The 24,361-nt window shown below is 35.2% G+C and overlaps 3 protein-coding genes across 3 annotated transcripts; 1 reads left to right on the forward strand and 2 right to left on the reverse strand.

Moving 5' to 3' along the window:
• Nucleotides 1-188: 188 nt before the first annotated feature.
• CLUP02_17982 (cytochrome P450) lies at nt 189-2,396 on the reverse strand (the record flags this gene model as incomplete). The annotated part of the gene is made up of 8 exons (XM_049296886.1): nt 189-252; nt 327-382; nt 459-948; nt 1,003-1,128; nt 1,228-1,574; nt 1,639-1,835; nt 1,914-2,204; nt 2,261-2,396. 8 exons carry the CDS (start codon nt 2,394-2,396, stop codon nt 189-191), a joined length of 1,707 nt encoding a protein of 568 aa, XP_049138110.1.
• A 690-nt stretch (nt 2,397-3,086) lies between these two features.
• On the forward strand, nt 3,087-4,755 carry CLUP02_17983 (methyltransferase domain-containing protein; the record flags this gene model as incomplete). Its single annotated transcript, XM_049296887.1, has 10 exons — nt 3,087-3,131; nt 3,201-3,254; nt 3,317-3,407; nt 3,481-3,503; nt 3,582-3,600; nt 3,847-3,869; nt 3,926-3,963; nt 4,036-4,173; nt 4,261-4,523; nt 4,595-4,755. The coding sequence occupies 10 exons, from the start codon at nt 3,087-3,089 to the stop codon at nt 4,753-4,755; spliced, it is 855 nt and encodes a 284-aa protein (XP_049138111.1).
• Nucleotides 4,756-5,040: 285 nt separating this feature from the next.
• CLUP02_17984 (uncharacterized protein) lies at nt 5,041-6,767 on the reverse strand (the record flags this gene model as incomplete). Its single annotated transcript, XM_049296888.1, has 5 exons — nt 5,041-5,085; nt 5,138-5,904; nt 5,961-6,416; nt 6,480-6,606; nt 6,669-6,767. 5 exons carry the CDS (start codon nt 6,765-6,767, stop codon nt 5,041-5,043), a joined length of 1,494 nt encoding a protein of 497 aa, XP_049138112.1.
• Nucleotides 6,768-24,361: the final 17,594 nt, after the last annotated feature.

A 24,361-nucleotide genomic window follows, 5' to 3' on the forward strand; every position in this document is an offset into this window, starting at 1 on the left:
CAGAGATTCCTGATGTGGGAAACCGAATCATAGGGAAATGATTCACTTTGTAACGAGTGTGCATTTCATATTCTACGATGAGTATCACTAGAAGATCCAAATAAATTCGAGCGCAGGTGCGAAGGCCATTACGTGAATTAGGTGTGATGTCGCATCGAATAACAAATTTGAAGCTGCGAGCCGGGTTTCTAGACTAACTTATACTTGTCGTGCGACTGATTCGTAGCAATCATCAAGTTGAGAATCAGAATGCTTTGTCCTGATTTGATGTTTGCCTTAAGTATCCTCGTATCCAATATTGGGATTGCAAGAAGACCCCGCTGCACACTGAGTGCCACGGGTTTGTCGGTTCGACGAGAACAAGATCAAACCTTCTTAAGAGCTATTGAAGATGCGTTTCATCAGCATGCGGCGTCGCAAAGTGTCTAGTACGAAAGATGCAGGTTTGAATGACTCACCTCCACGAAGACCTTGTTCAGCTCCATTAAAGCCACGTTTCGCCCCAAGCACTGCCAGCGACCGTACCCAAAGACAAGCTCTAGAGTACCCTCCATCAAGCGAAGCCTTTCAACGTCGGATTCTAGCCATCGTTCTGGCCGAAAAACGTGGGAGTCTTGACCCCAGATATCCTGTCTGCGAAAGATCCCCCATGCACAATATCCGATACGGGTGCCTTCTGGAAGATGAATACCCTTGAAGTCATCGCCAGCTCCTCCATTCGAGACTTCTTTTGACATTTGGCCGACTACTGGTGGAAATATACGAAGACCCTCCTTGATGACGGCTTGCAAGTATGGCATCTCGCGAGCCTCTGCATCGGAGATGATGGGCCATGACAGCTCGGCAGCGTCGATTTCGGCTCGGAGTGTAGAGGTTACCTGAGGATTTGTGATTATGTGAAGGATAGTGGCCCGAATAGCGGTCGCGGTAGTATCAGAACCAGCTAGTCTATTCAATGTCAGAGAGTGTTGCCACGATCGCTGTGTGAGTGTTGGCTCTTACAACTGCATAAGAATCTCCGACTCGGCCTCAGCTTGTGTAAGCCCTCGCGCGACGAACGATCCAAGCATATCTTTGTGGACCTTCTTGTTTGGACCGAAACGCTCTGATGCAACTTTCTTGGCAATGCTAGACCCGGCGAAGAATTCCAAATGTGAGCAGAGGCGACGCGTAAAGGTGGCTGCATGGGCAGCAAGTTTTGCGGAAGAGCATGTAACTTGAACTTACCCCATCGTCTTTCCCACGCCGATTGCATCTTTTTCGGAAGGCATCATGCTCCTGAAAATAGGCGAAGAGAGGAGTGCAAGAAGCCATGGCAGAACACTCGTCACGAGAATTGTTGGCATGTTTTGCTCCATAGTCTTGATGTACTCATGGACATCCGAATCAGTTGCCAAGTCTCCAAACGGCTCACCGAAAGCCAGGTCAGAAATGACATCGAGGGTGAAGTATTGCGCCTTGGCTCCAAAGTCAAAAGCTTCGTCGCGAGAAGCATACTTCTCAATCAAACCGATGAGTCGGAGGACGTTTTGATCAATTTTGGCTTCGAGATCTTCGACTTCCTTACCAGAGTACTATCTATCATCTTAGTTCACTGTACCTTTCTCTTATACACCAAGGATTTATGCAACTGCTTACACCTGCGGCCATTTTTGACCGGAGTTTGTTATGCAGCTCATCATCTCGGGTGGATAAGACATTGTCTTGGCCAGGCTTGAGTCGCATTCCATCATACCAATTAGATCGCTTGTAAGTCGTCCGCACATTAAGCATACGCTTCATGAGATCCGGATCGCTGGTGATGAGATCATTCGGCCCGACACGAACTATTGACCCTATTTGGCAAAGATGGAAAACGGTTATTTTTCACAGGCGCTTTAGCGCAGGCTAAGGGGTTGAAGTATAAAACACACCATATTTCTCGCACGCCTCATAAAAGTCGAGGTGTGTCCTACCGCCGCCGACGGCGCGAACGAGCCACCATTTCGAAAATCCGGCGCTCGGTGGCCCCTTGATGTGCCGGAGCCGTAAGTATTGGCGAGCGATGGATACGACGCTGTACGCGATGAAGGCCGAGACTGCGATGCTGGCGTATGCGAGGTATTCCCGACTCATGGTCGCACTCGAGCCCACGAGGAACCGATTCGTGTATGAAAAGGTTGGATCATGGGATTGTGAGTGTGGATAAGAGGAGGAAACAGTGTCTCGGGCCACACATGAGAAGGGGGAAAAAGAAAGTCTGAGAGATCCTGAGACGAACTGCTTTCTCGGTCAAGGATGCCGCGGCACGGTGGAGGGCACGGGGAGCCTGGGAGGAGCTGGGGAATATTTTGACCGAGAGACTGCACCGATACGACGGTCAAATCCTTCAATAACTCTGCAATAGCAGCGAACATGACGCCGAAATGTTACCAAAGTTTCTGACGAGTTGACGACCCATGGCGATATCATTGTCGGTTCGGGGTCTCTGCCCAATAGCGTCTACACTTGCGACGGGTCTGGACCCCCTAGTCTTTAGGCGGCTTAGATGATTGACACGGCAGACTCGGGAATGCAACCTTCCCGCACGGAGCAGGGGCCGGCGTGACGGGGTTTCGATCCAATGAGATTGTTGCCGTGTTTTGCAATGCCCTGCTATTCCTCTCCTCCTCCTCAATCGCATCGGCAATGACCAATGCCAACGAATGCGTCTAGCGGGGGTATGATGCAACGTTTAACGGGCACGGCTTTGCCCGGGGGGCATTGCCAGAAGGAGGAGAAAGAATGCAGAGAGGGGGCAAGCGGTGAGGTCGCATCTCCTGATCTGCACCGTTAGATGCCATCCGCTGGTTCATTACGAGAGGCACAGCCCAACCGTCCAATTAGACTCTGCCTAATCTTCGATCTGGCGGTTAAGGAAGCTTGTGGCTTTTGTTTTTCTGGAGATTCTCCTGCCCTTCACATTTTTTTCGCGTTTCACAACTTTTCTTCAATTGCACATGTTGGCTTGGTCGCCGTTGAATTTTGAATTGACGCCCCATTAAAAGGGTCTCATCGTTCGGTTCCTTCTTGAGCCTCGACCCTCCGAGGCTCCGACAGATTTAATCATGGCGGATCCAGCACCGGCGGAAGCCGGCCCGCTCGAAGCAGACGTCAGTTCGACGACCTTTCAACATATCTGCTTGCACTCGACAGACCTTGATGCTGATTCTTTTCGATAGAATGGAGAGGAGAACGACAATACCAATGATGACAGCGACTCAGCCATGGGAGTGGTGAGTAGTGGTACCTCGGTCTAGCGGTGCAATGTTACGCGTAAAGCTAATCCGTGTTGCAGTCTGTGCTCGGGTCATCTGCATCCATGACAAGTAGTATCATGCGTTACCGCGAAGAAAATGGAAGAACATACCACGCATATCGAGAGGGCAGTAAGTGATTCAAAGCTCTTCAGCTTGATAGCATCTCACATGTGCTATTGTACTGACCATAGCTTTTGCTTAGGATATGTTTTGCCGAATGACGCGGTAGGTGGTCTTTAGCAGCTTAACCGCCCTTCTCCAACCTCAACTTGGAACTAACGCGTCGCCTATCTGGAATCGCAGGTCGAAAACGACAGGCTTGGTAAGTGACATAGTATTTGTTCTCTCATCAAAGAGATGCTCATACCTGCGTAATAGATCTTCAACATCATTTATACACACTTACCTTTGATGGAAAGCTGTTTGTATCGCCGGCTGGCCGAGACAAGCCTTTAAAAAGAGTACTAGATGCTGGAACCGGAACCGGAATTTGGGCAATGGACTTTGGTAAGATAGCTGTATCCGCGAAGTTAATAACTCAAGATAGCTAATGCCCTATTCCTGGCAGCCGATGATCATCAAGAGACACTAGTAAGCTCGCCCAGAGCCCAATAATTCCTTGTCAGGCAATATCTAAAGACTGGCAGATAACCGGTGTCGATCTCAGCCCAATACAACCGCCATTGTAAGTACCATCAGGATAACGATCCTGCAAATCAAGGATTTTCGATGCGTTGATTTACTAATCAATGTTCAGTGTACCTCCCAACGTGACATTCTACATCGACGACCTAGAAGATGACTGGACATACTCCTACAAGTTCGACTTCGTCTTTGGCCGAATGCTCACAGGTTCCATAGCAGACTGGCCAAGGTTTATCCGCCAAAGCTATGAGTAAGTTCTTACTCGCTGCACCCGGGCTTTAACACTGAATATATACGCCTCCGCGGCTCCGCCTTCTTGTCTGACGGTATATCATAGATACCTCGAACCCGGAGGCTGGATAGAGTTGTCCGACATCCTCTTGGATCTTCAAAGCGACGACGGAACAGTTGGCCCCGAATGCGCAACCCAAAAGTGGGCAGGGCACATGCTTGAAGCGGCAGCGATATGGAAACGACCACTCGACAGCTGCAAATTCTACAAGGAGCAGCTCGCCGAAGCGGGGTTCACCAATATTGAGGAAAAGATTTACAAGTGGCCGTCGAACCCCTGGCCAAAGGATCCAAAATATAAAGAGCTAGGTAAAGCGGCTTCCTGTTCAGCTCTCACCCGTGACATAGGACCAAAACGCTGACTGAATCGCTTTCCGAAGGCGTGTGGACGTACGAAAACCTAGGAAATGGCTTGTCGGGGCTTAGCTTGGCGCTTTTTACTAGGGCGCTGGGTTGGTCGGCGGAGCAGCTTGAGGTGTTCCTGGTGGATGCTAGGAAAGACATGAGAGACAGGTCTATACATGGATGGTGGCCAGTGTGAGCAACTACCTTTTCCCTTGTTACGAGATCGAAGTCCAGCTGACAGTATCTCAGATATGTGGTTTACGCACAAAAGCCGGAATGAAGTCAAAAGCAACCGAGTTGAGAACGCATCGAATGGAACGACAGTACACACGCACGACGAATATAGTTAACCCGCGCCGGCACGCAGGCATGGTATTCTGTGCTTGAACCCAGCAAGTCTTCAAAATATTTACCTAATCAATCCAATGACCTGGATTATTATCTGAAAAAGAGACTGCAATTAAAGCTCCCTCATTATTGTTCAGAGTGAGGCGATACCATACTTTTTCTTGATGATATCCGCAATCTGCACTGAAGTTAGTAATCGCGTACTTAAGCGCTTCAGATGCCCTTCTTACCTTTTCTCCAGAGGCATAAGTCGTTGCCGTCGGCGCTGCAGTCAACACCATGGGCCAATAACTAACATCAATAACCCTCAACCCCTTAACCCCATAAACCTGCATCTCCGTATCCACCACACCTCCTTCTTCCTTGGGTACCATAGCCGCAGTACAACACGAATGGGCGTTCGAAGGTGACATGTTCGCAGCCAGCAACGTCTTCATCTCTTCTTTGGAAGCGGTATCATACGGTGCCGCCATCTTGGGCCCAAGAATCTTCATCGCCGGCGCAGACATGATCTCCTTCCCCTTCTCAAATAGCGCCACAGCGAGGTCGAAGTCAGTGGGATCAGAAGCAGTGCGAAAGTCAATGACGGGTTGCTGCAGCGGGTCCGTGGAGTTAATCTTCACCGACCCCCGGCTCAGCGCCCGGAGGAAGTAGAGCGTGATACTATTGCCGGTGCCCCAGTGGACCATGCCGAGGGGCACGTCTTGTCCTGCGAGCTGGTCGAGAACGATTTCCCGCTGCTTCTTGTAGCCTTCTTGAACGGATGCAGGGGTACCTGGAGCAAGATACTCGGTGGGGTCGTGGGACTTTGCAGTGGCGAGGATGTCGCGCCAGGAGGAGGTTGTGTTGGCTAGCGGCGGTACGGCTAGGTTTGTGCTCAGGGTTCTGACGATGGTGTACGCTCCTTGCTTTTGGGCATCGTAAAGGGCGCGTTGTTCGGCATCGTATGTTTTGTTGGTGTCTAGAGCTCCAGAGTTGGGGAAAATGTTGTTCTCAACTGCGTGGTTCTCTTCAGTCACTGTACTTCTGCTCTCGAATTGAGATGGTACCAACATGTGAAGGGAACCTTTAGTTCACCCTGATCCATAAAGTTCTCGCCAACCCCAGGCAGATCAGCAACGGAATCGATTCCAAAGGTCTTCAGGAACTGTTTTGACCCGATGCCAGAAAGCTGTAGAATCTGTGGGGTATGAAGCGCCCCAGCAGCCAGGAGGACCTCCTTCTTCGCGTAGACGTCGAGACGCTCACCTCCAGTTGAAGGTAGATACTCGAGACCAACGGCCCGCTTTCCCTTGAAAAGGATTTTGGATACAGTGTGTTCAGCCAGAATGTGGTAGTTGGGACGAGAGTCTTTGACGCGTTGGTAATGATTGATCCGCGCGTGGCTCCGGGTCCGGGTTGTTGCGTCGGCGAGGGTGGGGAAGTTGAAGAGACCGACCGCCCGGTCGCCGCCATTGGGGTCCGGGGAAGGGGTGAGGCCGCTTTGTAGAGCAGCTTGCCAGAAGTTTTCTACGTGATTTTAGTGGAAATTACATGTCGGAACCCTACTCCTTTCTGTATTGAGATACATACCAGCACCGGGGAAATAATAATTGGGATACGAGGCACGGACAGGTCCGGTGTGGCCGTGAGCCGACTCTACCCACGAGATGTTGGCAGCGTCAGCAAAGTCTTGAGGCGGGGTCGTGAAATTCTCGCTCTAGCAAAGGTGTGATTAGCATTCCCAGTTCCATGCTGAATGTACATCCAGATAGAACTCACTTTCCGAAAGTACGGCAACAGGTCATCCCATCCCCAGCCTTTGGCACCCAGCTGCTCCCAAGCCGCATACTCTGACTTCCCACCGCGCACAAAGACCATGCCGTTGACTACAGAACCGCCACCGACTACTCGACCGGCAGGCACTGAAAAAACGCGGTTGTTCAACGCAGGCTGTGGTGCGCTGTTCAAGTTGGGCCAAAGGTATGGCACAGGGAAGAAGGCACCTGGGACGAGGACGCTGTCTTCATCCTTGTCGAAAGGCCCGGTCTCAATGACTAGGACTTTGACTATTTCACATGCATTAGGTGGAGAATTTACGTCTGAGGTAGATGAACTATGGCACGGTCTCTACTTACTGCTTGGGTCTCCGGTCAGCCGATCGGCAACGGTAAGGCCCGAGACGCCTCCGCCGGCAATGACGAAGTCATAATCAGTCGCGGTGTCGGATTAGAAGTCTAATTCGACCGCGGCATACAGCCGACTGCGCAGGGGCCAATTAGGGGCCCTATTTACGATTATCGTAGCCAGCCTAACCTACGGTTAGAACCTCCTTTTTATACTTACTACGTAGATATTTATATAGTTTAATTAATCTCTTCGTTAACTATAGTTCGAACTAACTACTTTATAATAGGGATATTAATACTAATTAGTAATTAAATTTTATTATTATAGATCGGTAAAGTATCTCGTTATATAAAAAAGACGACTTTTTAATATTATATAGGATAAGAAATTCGTATTAATTAACTTTATAAAAATAGACGAAAAAGGAGGCGATTCTTAAATACTACACGGAATTAAGTAATTATAGCCCTTTACTACCTACGAGAGGTCGATGTTTATTATATTAAACTACGTTAATTAATAAAACTACTTAAGTAACTAGCCTTTTATCGTCGCCCTAAGTAGCTTTTTTATTAAATAACTTTTCTATAGCCGGCCCGCAATTAGAAATTAATTAGTTAAATTAATAAAAAAAAATACTTACGTAACGACTACTTACCTAATTAATTAGCGTAACGAACGAGCTTAATAATATAATATAAAAAAGTACTACGTAATTAAAAAAAGGGATCTCTAAATATAAATATTTTTATTTAGTAATAAAAGTAACCTTATAGGAGTTATTAAGCTAAGAGATTTATAATATATAAAAAAGTCTATTATTATAAGGATTTTATAAGTACGACCTTAAGCCCGCAATCTAAATAACCTCCTCATAGCTCTTTTAATTACTCTCTAAGTATTACTTAAGAATATAGTATAAGGGACGGTTTAATAAGGGAGGAAGGGATTTAGAGGTCTTAATAGTATTAAGTTAAGAATATTATAGATTTTAAATATTAACTTAAGAAGAAGGTAGCTACCCTAAAGTAGTCCTACGACCTCCCGCTAGAGTTATTATTAACTTAAAAAAAGGCTAAAAAGATAAGGATCTGAGGGGAAAAGAAAAAAATCTTTTAAAAAGCTACTAAAGGGCTTCTTTTTTATATTAGCTCCCGGCGCGAGATTACTAATTTTAAGAAATTAATTAAAAAAGCTATTTAGAGATTATAAAGAGCACGAGGCTTAAGAGGCTAGAAGTATACGGGATAGTAATAATTAATAAAAATCCCGGGATAATTACTATATTTTCTTATAGTAATATAAACGTCTACCGCTACTATTATTAAAAAGAACTACTAAAACCTACCCTTTTATATTAAATAAAAAGGAAGATCTTAGTAGGTACGATAGCTAGCGATTTAGAAAGGTAGTAGTAATTATTAAAAATAATAAAAACGAGAGTAGTAATAAGACGGCAAGAGGAAGCGGGAATCTCCTAGACCTTAATAAATTTATTAAATAGTAAAAGTACGGATTTATTATAACTAGCGCACGGATTAAATATATCCTTATTAAAATTAAATACGTTAATAATTACTAATATAAGTATAAGCTAGAGCACGACCCTTAGCGAGTTAAAGTAAAAAAAAAGAGGACGAAACCCGATCCTAAATAGAATCCTAATCCCTTATAAATAAGTAAATATTAACCTAAACTATTAGGGGACGTAAATATATAGAATTACGGATTATCTTAATAATAAGTAAATTAATGCGGTATTAATCTATTTAACTAAGGTCTATAAGAAAAAGGGGCTATAAGGGTAACCCCTATTTTATGAGATTATAAACGACTTTAGCTATTAGTTAAACGAATAGTTCGCGAGCGTAAGCTTAGGAATTATAAAAGTAGTTAATAAATTCCTTTATAAGCAAGGGGTATTATTAGCGTAATTATAATTATAAGAGCTATATAAAATACTAATAATAATAATTATAGAGGAGGAATTCGTATTATAAAACTAAATATAAGTTAATAGAGTATATAATCACTTTAACGAATTTAAAAAAAGGGTAAACGACCTAGATTTCCTCCTTATAATTACTAATAGAAATCTATTATTATAAAAGGATATACCGGGGCAAAATATAGTACTAGAAGTACGATAATTAATAATTCTACTTATTTTAATTCATAACTCGTTACTATTACTAATACGAAATTCGGTACCGATTAGCTAATAAAAAAGGAGGTAAACGACCCGAAGTTACTAATAATACGTAGTAACGTAGGGATTATATATAAATAACGAAAATTTAATAATAAATACGAGGTAATTTATAAACTTTAAAAAGATCTTTTTAAAAGAGAAATTATACTCTAGGGGGAAGTATAAGGTCTTATAAAAAACCCTAACAATATTTTATAATTACTATAAAAAAGTCGGAATTAGGGAATACTAATACTATTTAGTAATTAATATCGTACTTATAAATAAAGCCTCTAATTATTATTATAAAGTAGTACGTAATCTCGATCAAAACGACTTTTTTAATATAATTAACGTAATCCGAAGCCGCTTCGAGACTTACGATAGGAACCTAGAGCTCCTATTTAAGCTATGAGCGATTTCTTTTATATTTATAACTAAGATAATAGAGGGTAAATTGTGAATAAAGATCCTTAAAGAGCTTATTAATCGAATCAATAAGCTAGTAAAAACCTAGCTAAATAAGGGGATAAACGAGCGGAAAATTAGATATTTTTATATTATAATCTAGCGTATATTAGAGGTAAAAATAATACTTTACTAAGTATTTAAAGACTACGAGACGCTCTACTTAAGGCTAAGATTTAGTTTTAATATTAAAATAAGAATACTATACTAAACCTATTTCTAAGCGTACGACGGCCCTTATTAGTAATATTAAGTCGATTAAATATAAAAAAAAAAAAAAAAAGAGGCTAGATATAGTAATTATTAATAAGGAGGCTTAGATTTATTAAATAAGTAGAGATTTAATTTATAAGTAAGGTAATAGAAAAAGTAATACTATATTTATAAAAAAGATAGATATTAGTTAAGTAATTACTCTAAGGAGGAGCGTACTAAATTATATAAATAATATAAAAAGTCGAGGGTAGTAAATAGTAAAACTAGCCCTCGTTAGTTTAACTAATTCCTTATTATATATAAGGGCAGATCTAGGGGTATAGAAATTAGTAATAGTAATTAAAATAGTAGCCTAAAGTATATACCCCCTATAAAAGATTTAGAAAATAAGGAAGATCTTACCCCCTATATTAATAAATTAGATTATAACGAAATTAACGATATTAACTACTCTTTTTTTACCCCGTTAGCCTCTAGAGGATATACGAGGCTAAACGAATAGAGAGTAGTAAAAGCTCTTAATAAGTAGGCTTTTATTTATAGATAATAAGAAAAGGTCCCTTAGATAACGGATACGGAGGCGGCTAAAAGGGCGAATTTAATAGGGCTAAAGCCTATTTTCTTAATAATTAAGGAGAAGATGCTATTTTTTTTAATATTTAAAAAAAAAGAATATAATACTAAGTAAATTTAGGGATAGCTAGAGGGGTCCTTTTTATACTACTTAGATCCCTTAAATACTAAGCTCGTATAAGTATTTTATATAAATAAAAAGTACGGCCTAGACGATTTTTATAAGATTATTTTAGATATTAGGGTATTATAATAATTAACTAAAGGAAAAGGGTAATTTTAGGCGCTATAAAAGATCGTACTAATAACGCTTAATATATTAATAGCGGGTATTATAAAGATTAGTTTTAGCCTAAGTAAAGAAATCGTCGCCCTAAGTATAATAAAAGTAGAGATATACTTCGGAATAATAACTTTTTATATTTTACTTATTAATACCCTATTTCTCCTATATCTAAAAAATATAAATTAACTAGGCATTATATTTAATAATACGAGGAATAGAATCTCTAGTAGTAAGTACTTCGAGATAGTTAAACGACGATAGGGGTATACGTTTATAAAGCTTATTAATAATACGAAGTTAATTAATTACCTAACGGAAAGTAAGCTTAAAAAACTATACTAAAGATTTAGGTACTCGTTAGTTACGAGGCTATATAACCTCCTAAAGTAATTAAGTAATAATAATATCGAAATAGGGGCGCTAGAGTAGTTAATAAAAGTATATTATTAATATTAAATAAATACGCAGAGCCTACGTAAATTTAAGTTTAAATTACGTAATAAGCTTAACTTTAACTAGGAAATCGTTGTTAATATCTTTTACTTAAATAGTTAATTAGTACTATATATAATTAACGTAGTTATATCTTTTTAAATAGGGTAATTCCTCTAGGATTTATAAGTAAAAATAGTATAAGTAGCCCTATAAAAAAGCTAGATCGATATATACTAAGGACCGCTAAACGGTATTAAAACTAACGCTAGTACTAGCTTTAAGTTAATAAAATTTAGGGATAATACGACGGCCTACGGTATATAGCTAAAAGTCGTACCCGTTAAAGCGTACTATAGTATTAAAAAGGTAAAAAGGGTATATTAGTAGTTAAAAAGGGCGTTTAGAATTATTAAAAAGGAAAATCCGGATTTTATTAATAATAAATACCTCTAAATAGTACTTAAATATTATAACGATACTATAGGGCCTAACGAACTTATATTAACGCTATTAATATTTAGAGCATATTTAAGAACGACCTTAGCTTTGTTACCGTTACTAAGTATAAGCTAACGAGCTTAAGTAATTAAAAAAGTAATACGGGTATTATACGAAGTAAGCGTAAGAAGGTAAGTTAATAAGGTAATTACTATACGTAATAGGCCTAACATAGGGGATAATCTAAATATATTACTAAATTCGGATATATAAGTATAGCGCGAAATTACTTAATAATAGGCTAGGCTATATAAGTTAATTTCCGTTAATAAGCGCTCTTATATAGTTATAAGAAATCGTAACTAGCCTCTCGAAGTATTAATTATAGTAGTTAGACCGTATTATATAAATCCTAACGAAGTAATTTCTAACTTATAAGAAAAAGAAGAGCTAGGGGAAACTATATAACCCGCAGTAGAGGCATAGGAAATTATCCTTAATAAAATCGTCGTAGTAATACTAATAAACGACGAGGAAAAGGAAATTACTAAAAGGGTATTAATACTACTAATAAGACGTCGTAAAAGACTACGACGGTAAGCCCTAACGTAGCAATTTATTACTAATAACAAGGTAATTAATACCTTTTATATAGTAAAAGAGAAAGCTAATTTTAAGCTAGCGGTTAAACTACGTAAAAAAGGCGTAATTATAACTACTAAAAAGCTATATAAGGGATTAGATCTTATTAAAACAAATACTTTTCGTAATCGAGGGGTCTATTAATTTATCCTATACGACTTAAAAAAATATATAAACCTCCGCATATTTAAATTACGAATAGTTCGTAAGATTAAAAAGAAAAAAATACCCTAGCTATATAAGAAATCTAAATACGTAATTTAGGGGTATAGTAATATTAAAAAGGCAACGCTACTTATATAATCGCTTATTATATAACGCTATAATTAACGATTAATAATAATACTAATAGTATTATTACAGAAGAAGGGATACGAGATTTAGAGCTATAATATTACCTAAGTATATACTTAATTAGCTATAGGGCTTATAAGGAAAATCCTAGCCTATTTACCGAAAGAAATAGCTAGTAAGTACTTAGAAAGCACGATTATTAAAGTACTTAAGCTACTATATAGGCTCGCAAAATCGGGCACTTATTAATAAGCTACTTATTACGATTTTTATATTAATTAATTATTAATAGTTACCTCTATATATAACCCGTACTTATTAGTTATAAAATATAAAGGCGACTAATTTAGGATCGTTAGAATATAAACCGACGATATATTAGGCCTATTTAATATTAATTTTATAAAAAAGGAGGATAAGGAGCTTTGAAAAGCGGGCTTTATAATAAAGCTAAAAGAGGTCCTTATAATAAATACCCCCCTAGTATTTAATAGCGGGATTCTTATAATTAAAAAAGAAACTATTATTTTTTAATAAAAGGGGTAGGGTAAAAAAATTAACCTCGTTAATTTAAACGTAACTAACGTTAAAAAGTAATATAAAACTAAGCTTGCGTAAGGGGTATATATTATAAATATTTATTAGCTTAAAATAACTTTTAACTACGCTAGGGTAGCGTAAGCTATAAATTTAACTAAATAAGATATTAAAATACTTAATAAGCGGCTTAAGTAGTAATAAACGAATCTTAATTAAGGTCTCGTTTATTACCTAATTAACTTTATAACTAATAAGCTCTACGTCTTTATTAATAAGTTATTTATAAATAATAACGACCTTACTTCGTAATTAGGGTATATTATTATCCTAGTTAACGAGAGTATAAGCGAGAGCGAATTTATTATATACGGTAATATAATTTATTACTTATTAACTAAAAATAAATAAGTAATAAGAAGTATACTAATATTAGAGGTTTATAGTATAGTTAACGGCGTTAACCTCTTTTATATAATTTTAATAACGCTAAAAAAGATTACTAATTAAATTAGCTTTTTATTTATTTTAATAGTTATTTATATTAATTCTTACTTATTATATAAATACCTCGTTAAATTAAGAACGACGAAGGAAAAGAGGCTTATAATTAATATTATAGCCCTTAGGTAATCGTATAAAAAGCGCAAAATACTTAAAATCCGTTAGATTAATAATAAAAATAACCTCGTAAACGCTTTTATAAAAGCAGTACTAAATAAGGGATTAGAGTAATTCGTAAGTAGCGGAAAAGTTACTATACAAATAGAGGAATAAGTTATATAAAAAGAGTAAAAAAAAGGGGGAAAAAGAGACGACTTAGTAAACGGGCCCGAGGTCGAATTATATTTTTAATTATAGTAGTTAAATTAATAAAAGAAAGAGAAAGTTAGTATTAAATTAGAAGTTTAATTTAACTACGGTATATAGCTAACTACGCAGGGGCTAATTAGGGGCCTTATTTATAATTATTATAGCTAGCTTAACCTATAATTAGAACCTCTTTTTTATACTTACTACGCAAATATTTATATAGTTTAATTAATCTCTTTATTAACTACGGTTCGAACTAACTACCCTATAATAGGGATACTAACACGCGGTAACTGCATCTCGCGAGGTAATTATAGCATAGCGAGGGACCTATAGTACTAATAAAAATAAGCTAAACGCTAGCAGTGCCAAAATAGCCTTTATAAGTATTAGTATCCCTATTATAGGGTAGTTAGTTCGAACCGTAGTTAACAAAAAGATTAATTAAACTATCTAAATATTTGCGTAGGTATAAAAAGGAGGTTCTAACTATAAGTTAGGCTAGCTACGATAATTATAAATAAGGCCCCTAATTAGCCCCTGCGTAGTCAGCTATATACCGCGGTTAAATTAGACTTCTAATCTAATACTAACTTTCTCTTTCTTTTATTAATTTAACTACTACGGTTAGAAATATAATTCGACCTCGGGCCCGTCTACTAAGTCGTCTCCTTTTCCCCCTTTTCTCTATTCTTTTTATATAACTTATCCCTCTATTTATATAGTGACTTTTCCGCTACTTACGAATTACTCTAATCCCTTATTTAATACTACTTTCGTAAAAGCGTTTACGAAGTTATCTTTATTATTAATCTAACGGATCTTAAGTATCTCGCGCCTTTCGTATAATTACTTAAGGGCTATAATATCGATTATAAGCCTCTTTTCCTTCGTCGTTCTTAATTTAATAAGGTATTCGTATAGTAAATAAGAATCGGTATAAATAACCGTTAGAATAAGTAAAAGGCTAATTCGATCGGTAATTTTTTTTAGTATTATTAAAATTGCGTAAGAGAGGTTAATACTATTAACTATATTATAAACCTCCAACGCTAGTATACTTTTTATTACCTACTTATTTTTAATTAATAAGTAGTAGATTATATTACCGTATATAATAAATTCGCTCTTACCTATACTCTCGTTAACTAAAATAATAATATACCCTAATTACGAAGTAAGGTTATTATTATTTATAAATAACCTATTAATAAAGACGTAGAGCTTATTAGTTATAAGGTCGATTGGGTAATAAACGAGACCTCGATCGAGATTTATTTATTACTACTTAAGCCGCTTATTAAGTATTTCAACGTCTTATTTAGTTAAATTTATAGCTTACGCTACCCTAATATAGTTAAAAATTACTTTAAGTTAATAAATACTCGTAATATATACCCCTCGCGCAAGCTTAGCCTTATACTACTTTTTAATATTAGTTACGTTCGGGTTAATAAAGTTAATTTTCTCGCCCTACCCTTTTTACTAAAAAACGACGGTTTCTTTTTTAATTATAAGAATCCCGCCGTTAAATACTAAAGAGGTATTTATTATAAGGACCTCTTTTAGCTTTATTATAAAGCCCGCTTTTTAAAGCTCCTTATCCTCTTTTTTTATAAAGTTAATATTAAATAGGCCTAATATATTATTAGTTTATATTCCGACGATCCTAAATTAGTTACCTTCGTACTCTACGACTAGTAAGTACGGGTCGTACGTAAAGGTAACTATTAATAATTAATTAATATAAAAATCGTAGTAAGTGGCTTATTAATAAGTGCCCGATTTTATAAGCCTATATAGTAGCTTAAGCACTTTAATAATCGTACTTTCTAAATACTTACTAGCTATTTCCTTCGGTAAATAGGCTAGGATTTTCTTTATAAGCCCTGTGGCCGATTAGGTATATGCCTAGGTAATATTATAGCTCTAAATCTCGTATCCCTTCTTCTATAGTAATATTATTAGTACTATTATTAATCGTTAGCTATAGCACTATATAGTAAGCGATTATATAAGTAGCGTCGCTTTTTCGATATTACCGTACCCCTAAATTACGTATCTAGACTTCTCGTACGGTTAGGGTATTCCTTTTCTTTTAATTTTATTATAAGAGATTAGGCTATAAGTACTTAACTAGCGAGGCTATAATATAAGTATAGGTATATTATAAGACTAAAGCTTATAAAGTCCTTCGTAAGGGCTCTACTTCTTAAAAAGTTCTTTTATAATAAGATCCGTATACTAGTTACTAAGTTATTAGCATCCTATCGCTAGCTATATCCCAAATCTATTATAATTACTCCCCCCTTACGTAACTTTAGTCCTTAAAGTTATTACGTAATATCTTCCTTTAATACTAATAATAAAGCTATTAACGTCGTTATTTATAATAAATTCCGTAAGGCGTTAATAATATCCTTTTTTACTTAGGAATAAGGCATTACTCCTATCTCCTTATCTAACGAATACCTTATTATTATTATTCGGTAATAGCGCGCCGACTAGTTACTAAGTTAGTAATATATATTTATAATAAAGTATTCTAACTATCGTAATATATAAGAGCCCGCCTAACCTCGTAATTATTGTTATTACTAGGCTATCGATTGTGGTAAAAGATTTTTTATTCGTTACTAGTTGCGTGTTTACTTTTTCTTTTTCTTTTTTTTATTCGGCGACCGTTTTACGAATTCTTTCTTATATAACTATACTTTTCTTCTTACGATATTCTAATTCCGTATCGTTTTTTAATTACGACTCTCTTACTATATTATTATTAAGTATCTACCGAAATATTTACTATTTCGCGCATTTAGGATATACTTAATATAGAGTATAATTTTAAAAAGGGCTTCTGCGGTCTCCGTAGCGGTACTCTTTATATACGCTACTTAGCTAGTTTATATTATAATATTAACGAGCTTATTTATATTACTAGCGCTTACGTTACTAAGTATATTATTTATTAAATTAATAAGAAGAAGTGTTTTACTATAAGTCGTTAAGTCCTTGCTAATCCGTTATTAAAATATTAGCTAACGATGTTTTTTAAGTTCCCGAGGAGCTATATAGCGCCGCTTAGTTTATTTAGAATACCCTTATAAAGTTTTATAATACTAAAGAGTAGGGTAGCCTTAACTCCTATAAACGCGGCCGCGTTCTTTATATTTTTAGCTATATTATTAGCGTATAAGAAAAGGTAGCTATTTATATTACTAACCCGTTAGCGAGTAATAAGGCGAAAAAGGTCTATTTTAAATAGGCTACTCTTTAAGAGCTCGCTACTAACTACGAGTATTTAAACTTATTAATTTCAATTACGGTAAGTTATTAGTAATCGTTTAGCGAATTTTCTTTTTACTAACTTAGATTTTTTTTCTTAAGCTAGTATCTTTAATATTAATAATAAGACTAAGATTGTCTCCTACCTTAGTTACCTCTAGCTAGCTTACTTTTATAATAATAGCTATATAACTACTTTACAAAATAACCTCGACGCTCTAGCTTAGTATTATAAAGAGACTCCTAAGGGCGTTACTATTATACATATTTAGGAGTTTTTTATTTTTTTTACTTTTTATAAACGCGTTACTAAGTTCTTAGTAAATAAGGTACTTACTTATATTATTATTATATATAGCGCTACCCCTATTTCTTATAATCCCGAGACTCGGATTCTTATTAAAAAGCGTACTCTTATTATTAATTATATTCTTAATAATAATAACGAGCGGGATAACTTTAAGTTTAAGTTTAATAAGTCCTAGCGCGAGGATACTAAATTTAAAGAGCTTAGTAGCGACTTAAAGAATTCTTTTTTTTAATATTATAATAAGCGCCGCTATTTTAATATTAATAACTTACCGACCCCTACCCGTAACACTCTCTTTAGTATAGACGAGGGTGCCCTAGCCCTTAGTTATATTATTCTAAATCTTAATAAGGCTAATATTACGCTCTTCTCGCTCTAAATAAAAGCTCTATAACGGCTCGACGAGGCTATTATTTATATTAAGGTTAAAGCTATAGGTTATAATAAGTAGTTCGACATTACTAAGTTCCTTACGAATATTAATATTATTAAGGTCCCTTAGCTTAACTAGGACTACGAGAGCGTTACCTCGGATAACGTCCCCTATCCCCGACCCGTTATTAATAATAATAGTATTACGGCCCCTATTTTACTTCTTACTCCGCTTCTTATTATAACTCCCGTTATACCTCTTATTATAGCTCCTATTATACTTCTTATTATAACTCCCGTTATGCCTCTTATTATAGCTCCCGTTATACTTCTTATTATAGCCTTTAATAATAACTAGGTAACGAACGCTTTACGAACCGCTATTATTAATATATATAATACTCTGCGCGACTTTAACTACCTCTTTCTTATTTATTATAATATTAATAAAATTAATAGCCTTATTCTAAGTAGTTAGCTAAGTACGCGCACAAAGCCTCCCCGCTTCTTACTTACTAAATAAACTACTATTACTAATTATTAAGCTTTAAAAGTATATACTAGAGCTATTACTACTACCGCTAGTATTACGTAAGTTACTCCCCCTACGTAGCTAGATCTTAATAATCTCTTAGTAACGTATTACTAAGGGCTATAATACTATATCTTTTTTTTAAGGATTACGCTAAGCTAGATAAAAAGGGTTCTATAGTATATTATTAACTAACTTATTTTCGGCAACCTTTCGCTACGAACTTAACGTTTATTATCTTATTTTATATATACCCTTTTTTTATAGCGTTCGAATTTATTAACTATTTCCGCTACTCTTTTAAAATACTTAATAAGCTCCTACGTATTATACTTAGTAAGCTACCTAGCCTATTTAACGAGATATCATAAGTTTCCTCCCTCGCTTTATATTATAACGATTTTTTTAACTTCCTAAACGTCTTACTCGTCCTTTAACTCTAAGAGATTTACTATTTAGTTACTGACCATTTAGTAATTTCCTTATAACTTAAACTAAGAAACTAGGAAAATATTATATATTCTCCGATACTATTCTAATAAATGCACTTAGTAAGCCTATTTCTTTACCCTTTTAGCTATTACTATTTTAATATATTTCGGTACTAGTTTATTATTTTTAAATCGTATATTCTTTATTAATAGGCCGACGACCTCTCTATAATTAAACTCCTTTAGGGTATATTTTTTATTATAATAAGCTACTTAGCTCTTAAAAGCTTATACTTACGCTTACGTAGCTTAGACCCTAATCTTTTTAATTTTCTAAACCCTTTCCTAAACCCCCTAGATTATAGCTTTATAATTAGGTATATATTTAACGTACTTAGGGTAGTAACCGTATAATACTATATACGGGGATACTTTTATAATAGAGTATTAACTATTATTATATATAAACTCGGCCTCTTCTAGCTATACTACTTACTTATTTAGCGAGCCCTTAGCATAAATCCTTAAATACTTTTTTAATATTTAATAAGTTTACTCTATTTAGCCGTTTATTTATAAGTAATATATAATAAATAGTTAGCGACGTATCGCCCGTTCTTTAGCAAACTCTTCTTAAAATACGCTTATAAAAAGCTTATCTTTATCCGTAATAATACCTTTAGGCATACCGAACTTATATTCGACCTCCTAGTATAAAATACTTATTATTTATACTACGTTAAGTATTTTAATAATAAATAGGAACTTTGCGAACTTTATTATATAATAAATAATAACTATAATACTATCGTACTCTATACTATTACTACGAGCGCTTAGTAATAGCCCCGTAATAAAGTTTATAAATATTTCTTAAAATAGGTATAAGGGTAGTAATAATAACTATAATTACCCATACGGCTTATATTTTAAGGTTATAACTCCTAAATAATATTTATAGTTCTTAACGTATTTCTAAATATTTTATTAAATATCTTTTTAATAAAACTTCCTCTAAATTAGCTCGAGAGTTTTTATAACTCCTATATAACTTACCCTATAATCGTCGTAGTATTAATAAAAAATCTCTATCCGAAGAGACTCTACTTAAAGAATAATAAGTCTTTTTTTAAAAAATAGTATACCCTATTCGTTAAGTAAATATACTCTTAACTCGCTAGCTATAGCGCGAACTCTTACTAATTATAATATATAAAACTCGTTTTTAGCTTATAGTCCTCTAACGAGCTCCTTAGTTTTTAATAAGAAATAAAAAGCGAATGCCGTTTTACCCCTTATAAGCTCTTTTATAACGGGGCATAGGATATACTATTTTAATATAATAACCCCAGCTCTATTTAACTCCTCTTTATCCTTACTAAACCGTTAATAAGCGTTTATTAATAACTCTTTTATTTTCTTACCTCGAGTCGTTATGGTAGTAACTATTATTATTTTATTAATACGCCCTATAATACGCTATTAATATTAGGGAGAGGATTCTCTATCCTTAGAGCTAACTAATATCTAGCTAGGATTACGAAGGGAGGCCTTAACTACTTAAACGTATACCTTAGTAATATTATTTTATCCTTTTAAGCTAATTATCCTTTACTAAATATCGGGCGGTAGTTCGCTAATAAAACGTAGCTTCTAAGCTAATATAGGGAGGACGTCTTTATAAGGCACTTCCCCCTCTATATAGTCTAGCTTTTTAAATAGACCGTCCGCTAAGTTCGTTTTCCTTAGCTAGTATTCTAAGTTAAAATTAAATATTAATAATTTATATACTTACCTCGCGAGCCTTCTCTAAAGGTCCCGCGCCAGTGCGCCGATTACTCCCTTAAGTACTTAGTAATTCGTTAAGACTATAAACTTTTATAAAAGGCCCTAGAGGTAATAAGCTTAATACTCTAACCCTTTTATTATAATAAGTAGTTTTTATTAGCCCGTAGCCTATTACTACTCCGTATCTATAAGCTTTTATAACTAATAAACAACGGGTCGCTATTCTTTATTAACCTATTATAATAAAATTACTGTAATAGCTTTAACTAAAGCGTCGGTTTCTATTTATATAATACGTTATAAGTTTTAGTGCGTAAGTATAGTTACTAAAATAAAAGCAACTTTTAGCTAATTAAACGCCTCGTTTACTTCTTTAGTTTATTAGAAGTCCCTTATTTACCCCTTTTCTATTTTTAGTAATACTATTATTAATATAACAATACCTAAGTATTTAATAATAAACTTCCGATAGAAGTTATAGAACCCTAGGAATACTTAGATATCCCTAATAAACTCTAGTACTTTTTAATTAGCAATCGTTCGCACTCGTAACGAGTTAATCTCGATTTTTTTTAATATAATAACATAACCTAAGAACTCGACCCTCTTTTAATAAAACGAGCACTTTAATAGTTTAGTAAAAAGCCTGTATAAATATAGACGTTAGAGGACCTTCTTAATATCCTCCGTATACTACTCTTTTATTATTAAGTAGATTATTAAATCGTCTATATATATTATATAATAAGTATTTAGTAAGTTAGCGAGCGCTCGGTAAATATATACTTAGAACGTCGCGGGTACGTTTATTAGCCTAAAAGGTATAATAGTATATTTAAAATAACCGTATTAGCTCCGGAACGCTATTTTCTATTAGTCTTCCTTTTTAATTTAGATACGGTAATAAGTATCCCTAATATCTATCTTTAAAATCTATTTTACTCTATAAAGCTTATTTAGGAGCTCGCTAATAAGCGGTAATAAATATCGATTCTTTATAGTTACCTTATTTAGCCCGTAATAGTTTACGTAAAAACGTAATATACTATCCTTTTTTAATACGAAAAGGATCGGTACCTTAGCCTTATTAATTAAAAGTATAATATAACCGTTCGCTAAGTTCTTAATAATATACGCGCAAAGCTTATTAAGTTATTTCTTACTTAATAAATAAATAGGACTATATAGTAGTTTAGTACTTAGAACTAAGTTAATAGAGTATTTTACCCCGCTATATAACTACGGTCCCTTTGCCGATTACTTATCGAACGTCTTTATTTCTAATTAAAGTTTTAGTAGTAGACCCCCTCGTAGTTTAGTCTCCGTTACCCTTACGATACTTTTTATAGTAATAATATATAATATATACGCCCTCTCGCGATTTTTAATAATATCGCAAGCTATTACCTCTAGTTTAGTAACTAAGATAGGCTCGTACGACTATATATTCGTTATTATATTAATACGAATGCCCTCCTAGCTTATTAATAATCGCGATAATAAGAGGTTTATTATTTTTTTATCCCTATTGACTATAGCGAATAGTTACTAAATTTTCCTTAGCTACTTATAGTAGTTGATAAGGAAGAGCGTTAATTAGTAGGCTTTCCCCTAGCTTACGGCTTTATTTTAAAAGTCCCTTAACGAGGGAGCTATAGTAATAGCCGGGGTTAACCCTAAGTAGGTTACGAGCCTAGTATTAATAATATTTATCTCGGAGTATATATCCATATTAACTTCTACTAGCCTTTTGGTAATACTTTATAGAACTATTACCCTACCCTTCGTAATTATTCTTATCGGTACCTTCTTAATACTTAGCATAAGCGTATTAAGTATATTACTTATACTTACTCGTTTTTTAATAAGTCGACCTCTATAACTCTTAGCTCGGTAGTAACCCGTTAAATAGTTACTAACGTTAGTTTCGATCGGGGGTATATCGGCTTATTATTACCCCTACTTCTTAACTTATTTTTCTAGTACTTATTAAATATATAGCCTATTTTATTATACGTAAAGTACTTAATATTACTATTACGACGCTTTTATAATAGCTCGGCACGAGTACTCTTATTATACGGTTTTTATAATATTACTCTTAGTAAGTCCTTAGAGCCTAGCCCCTTAGAGCTCTCCCTACTCTTTTTTTTATAAAAGGGGGATATTTAACGCGGTTATTTTAATAACGGATATAGCCTTTTCTTACCGTCTTTTTATAACTAGTCGCCGCCCTTTTACTAATTTAATAACTATAGTTTATTAGCCTCGTAAGCTATATCGCATACTTTCTTAATTAAAACCCTATAACGAATTAGATCGTCCTATAGCTAAAATAGTAGTCTAAAAAAGAACTAATATACCTCTACTTTTAAATTCTCTATATTTTCTATACCTAAGTTATAATAGATCGCTAACTACTTAGTAAAAAACTAAGTAGGGGTCTAGCCCTTTTTTAGCCTCTTTGTCCTTAGCTCTTTATAGTATTCCCGTTCCTAAGTCTCGGGGTTTACGTATTATTAGTAAATAAACGTTAAGAAGTTACCCTAAGAGAGGGGATCCTAGAGGCTCTTCTCGTAATTATACTATTGCGTTTATAATAATAGGGATATTTTAAACAGGGCCTATTTAATATACTATTCTATAGTACTTTTTATGCGAAGCTTATTACTTACTTTTATAATAATAATTTAATTTATTACCTAGGTACTTATAAACTCTTTTTTAATTGGTTTGTAGTTATAAAAAGGAGGCTTTTTATATTCTTATTAACCTAGATACGTCGCTAGCCGCTTAGTAAGCTATTAAATAAGCTCTTTATATCGACGCCGTTCTTAGTTTCGATCTTTAATTATTATTTCTATCGTTTTATAAAAATAGGTTATTATTAGGCCTATAAGGTTTATTAAACTAGTTATTTTAATACTACCCGCGCCTTTATACGTACCTTAACTTCGTACGTTTAGTAATTAGTTATTAATAAACGCCCCGTTTATAACGAATAAGGTCTTTAGGGTATTAATAAGGTAACTAGCCCATAAGGGTAATCTACTCCGATTATCTTCTTTATTTAGCTCTTTTATAAACGCTAATATTCAGGTAAAACTCGCCCTATAATAAGCTCGTTCTCTTAGATAAAATAGGGTCGAGTAGTTAACTCCGGATAGCTATAGCTTATTAATACTAACGGATCTTTATTAACGGCTAAGCGTCGTTTTATTAACGTTCCGTTCGTTTCTATAATTTATTATTACCTATATTAATTACTTTATAAAAATAAAAGCTTTAAAATTATAAAAAATTAGGCTATAAGTACTTAACTAGCAAGGTTATAATATAAATATAAGTATATTATAAAACTAAAGCTTATAGAGTCCTTTATAAGGGCTCTACTTCTTAAAAAGTTCTTTTATAATAAGATCCGTATACTGGTCGCTAAGTTATCGGCATCCTATCGCCGGCCGTATCCCAAATCTATTATATTTACAAACTATTCGCAATTTAAATATATAAAAGTTTATATACTTTTTTAAATCGTAAAAAATAAATTAATAAACCCCTCGATCGCGCAGAGTATCTACTTTAATAAGATCTAATCCCTTATATAGCTTTTTAATAATTATAATTACGCCTTCCTTACGTAGTTTAACTACTAGCTTATAAAAAATTAGGCTATAAGCACTTAACTAGCGAGGCCATAATATAAGTATAGGTATATTATAAGACTAAAGCTT

Source organism: Colletotrichum lupini, chromosome 10, assembly GCF_023278565.1.
Source record: "Colletotrichum lupini chromosome 10, complete sequence".
NCBI lineage: Eukaryota > Fungi > Ascomycota > Sordariomycetes > Glomerellales > Glomerellaceae > Colletotrichum > Colletotrichum lupini.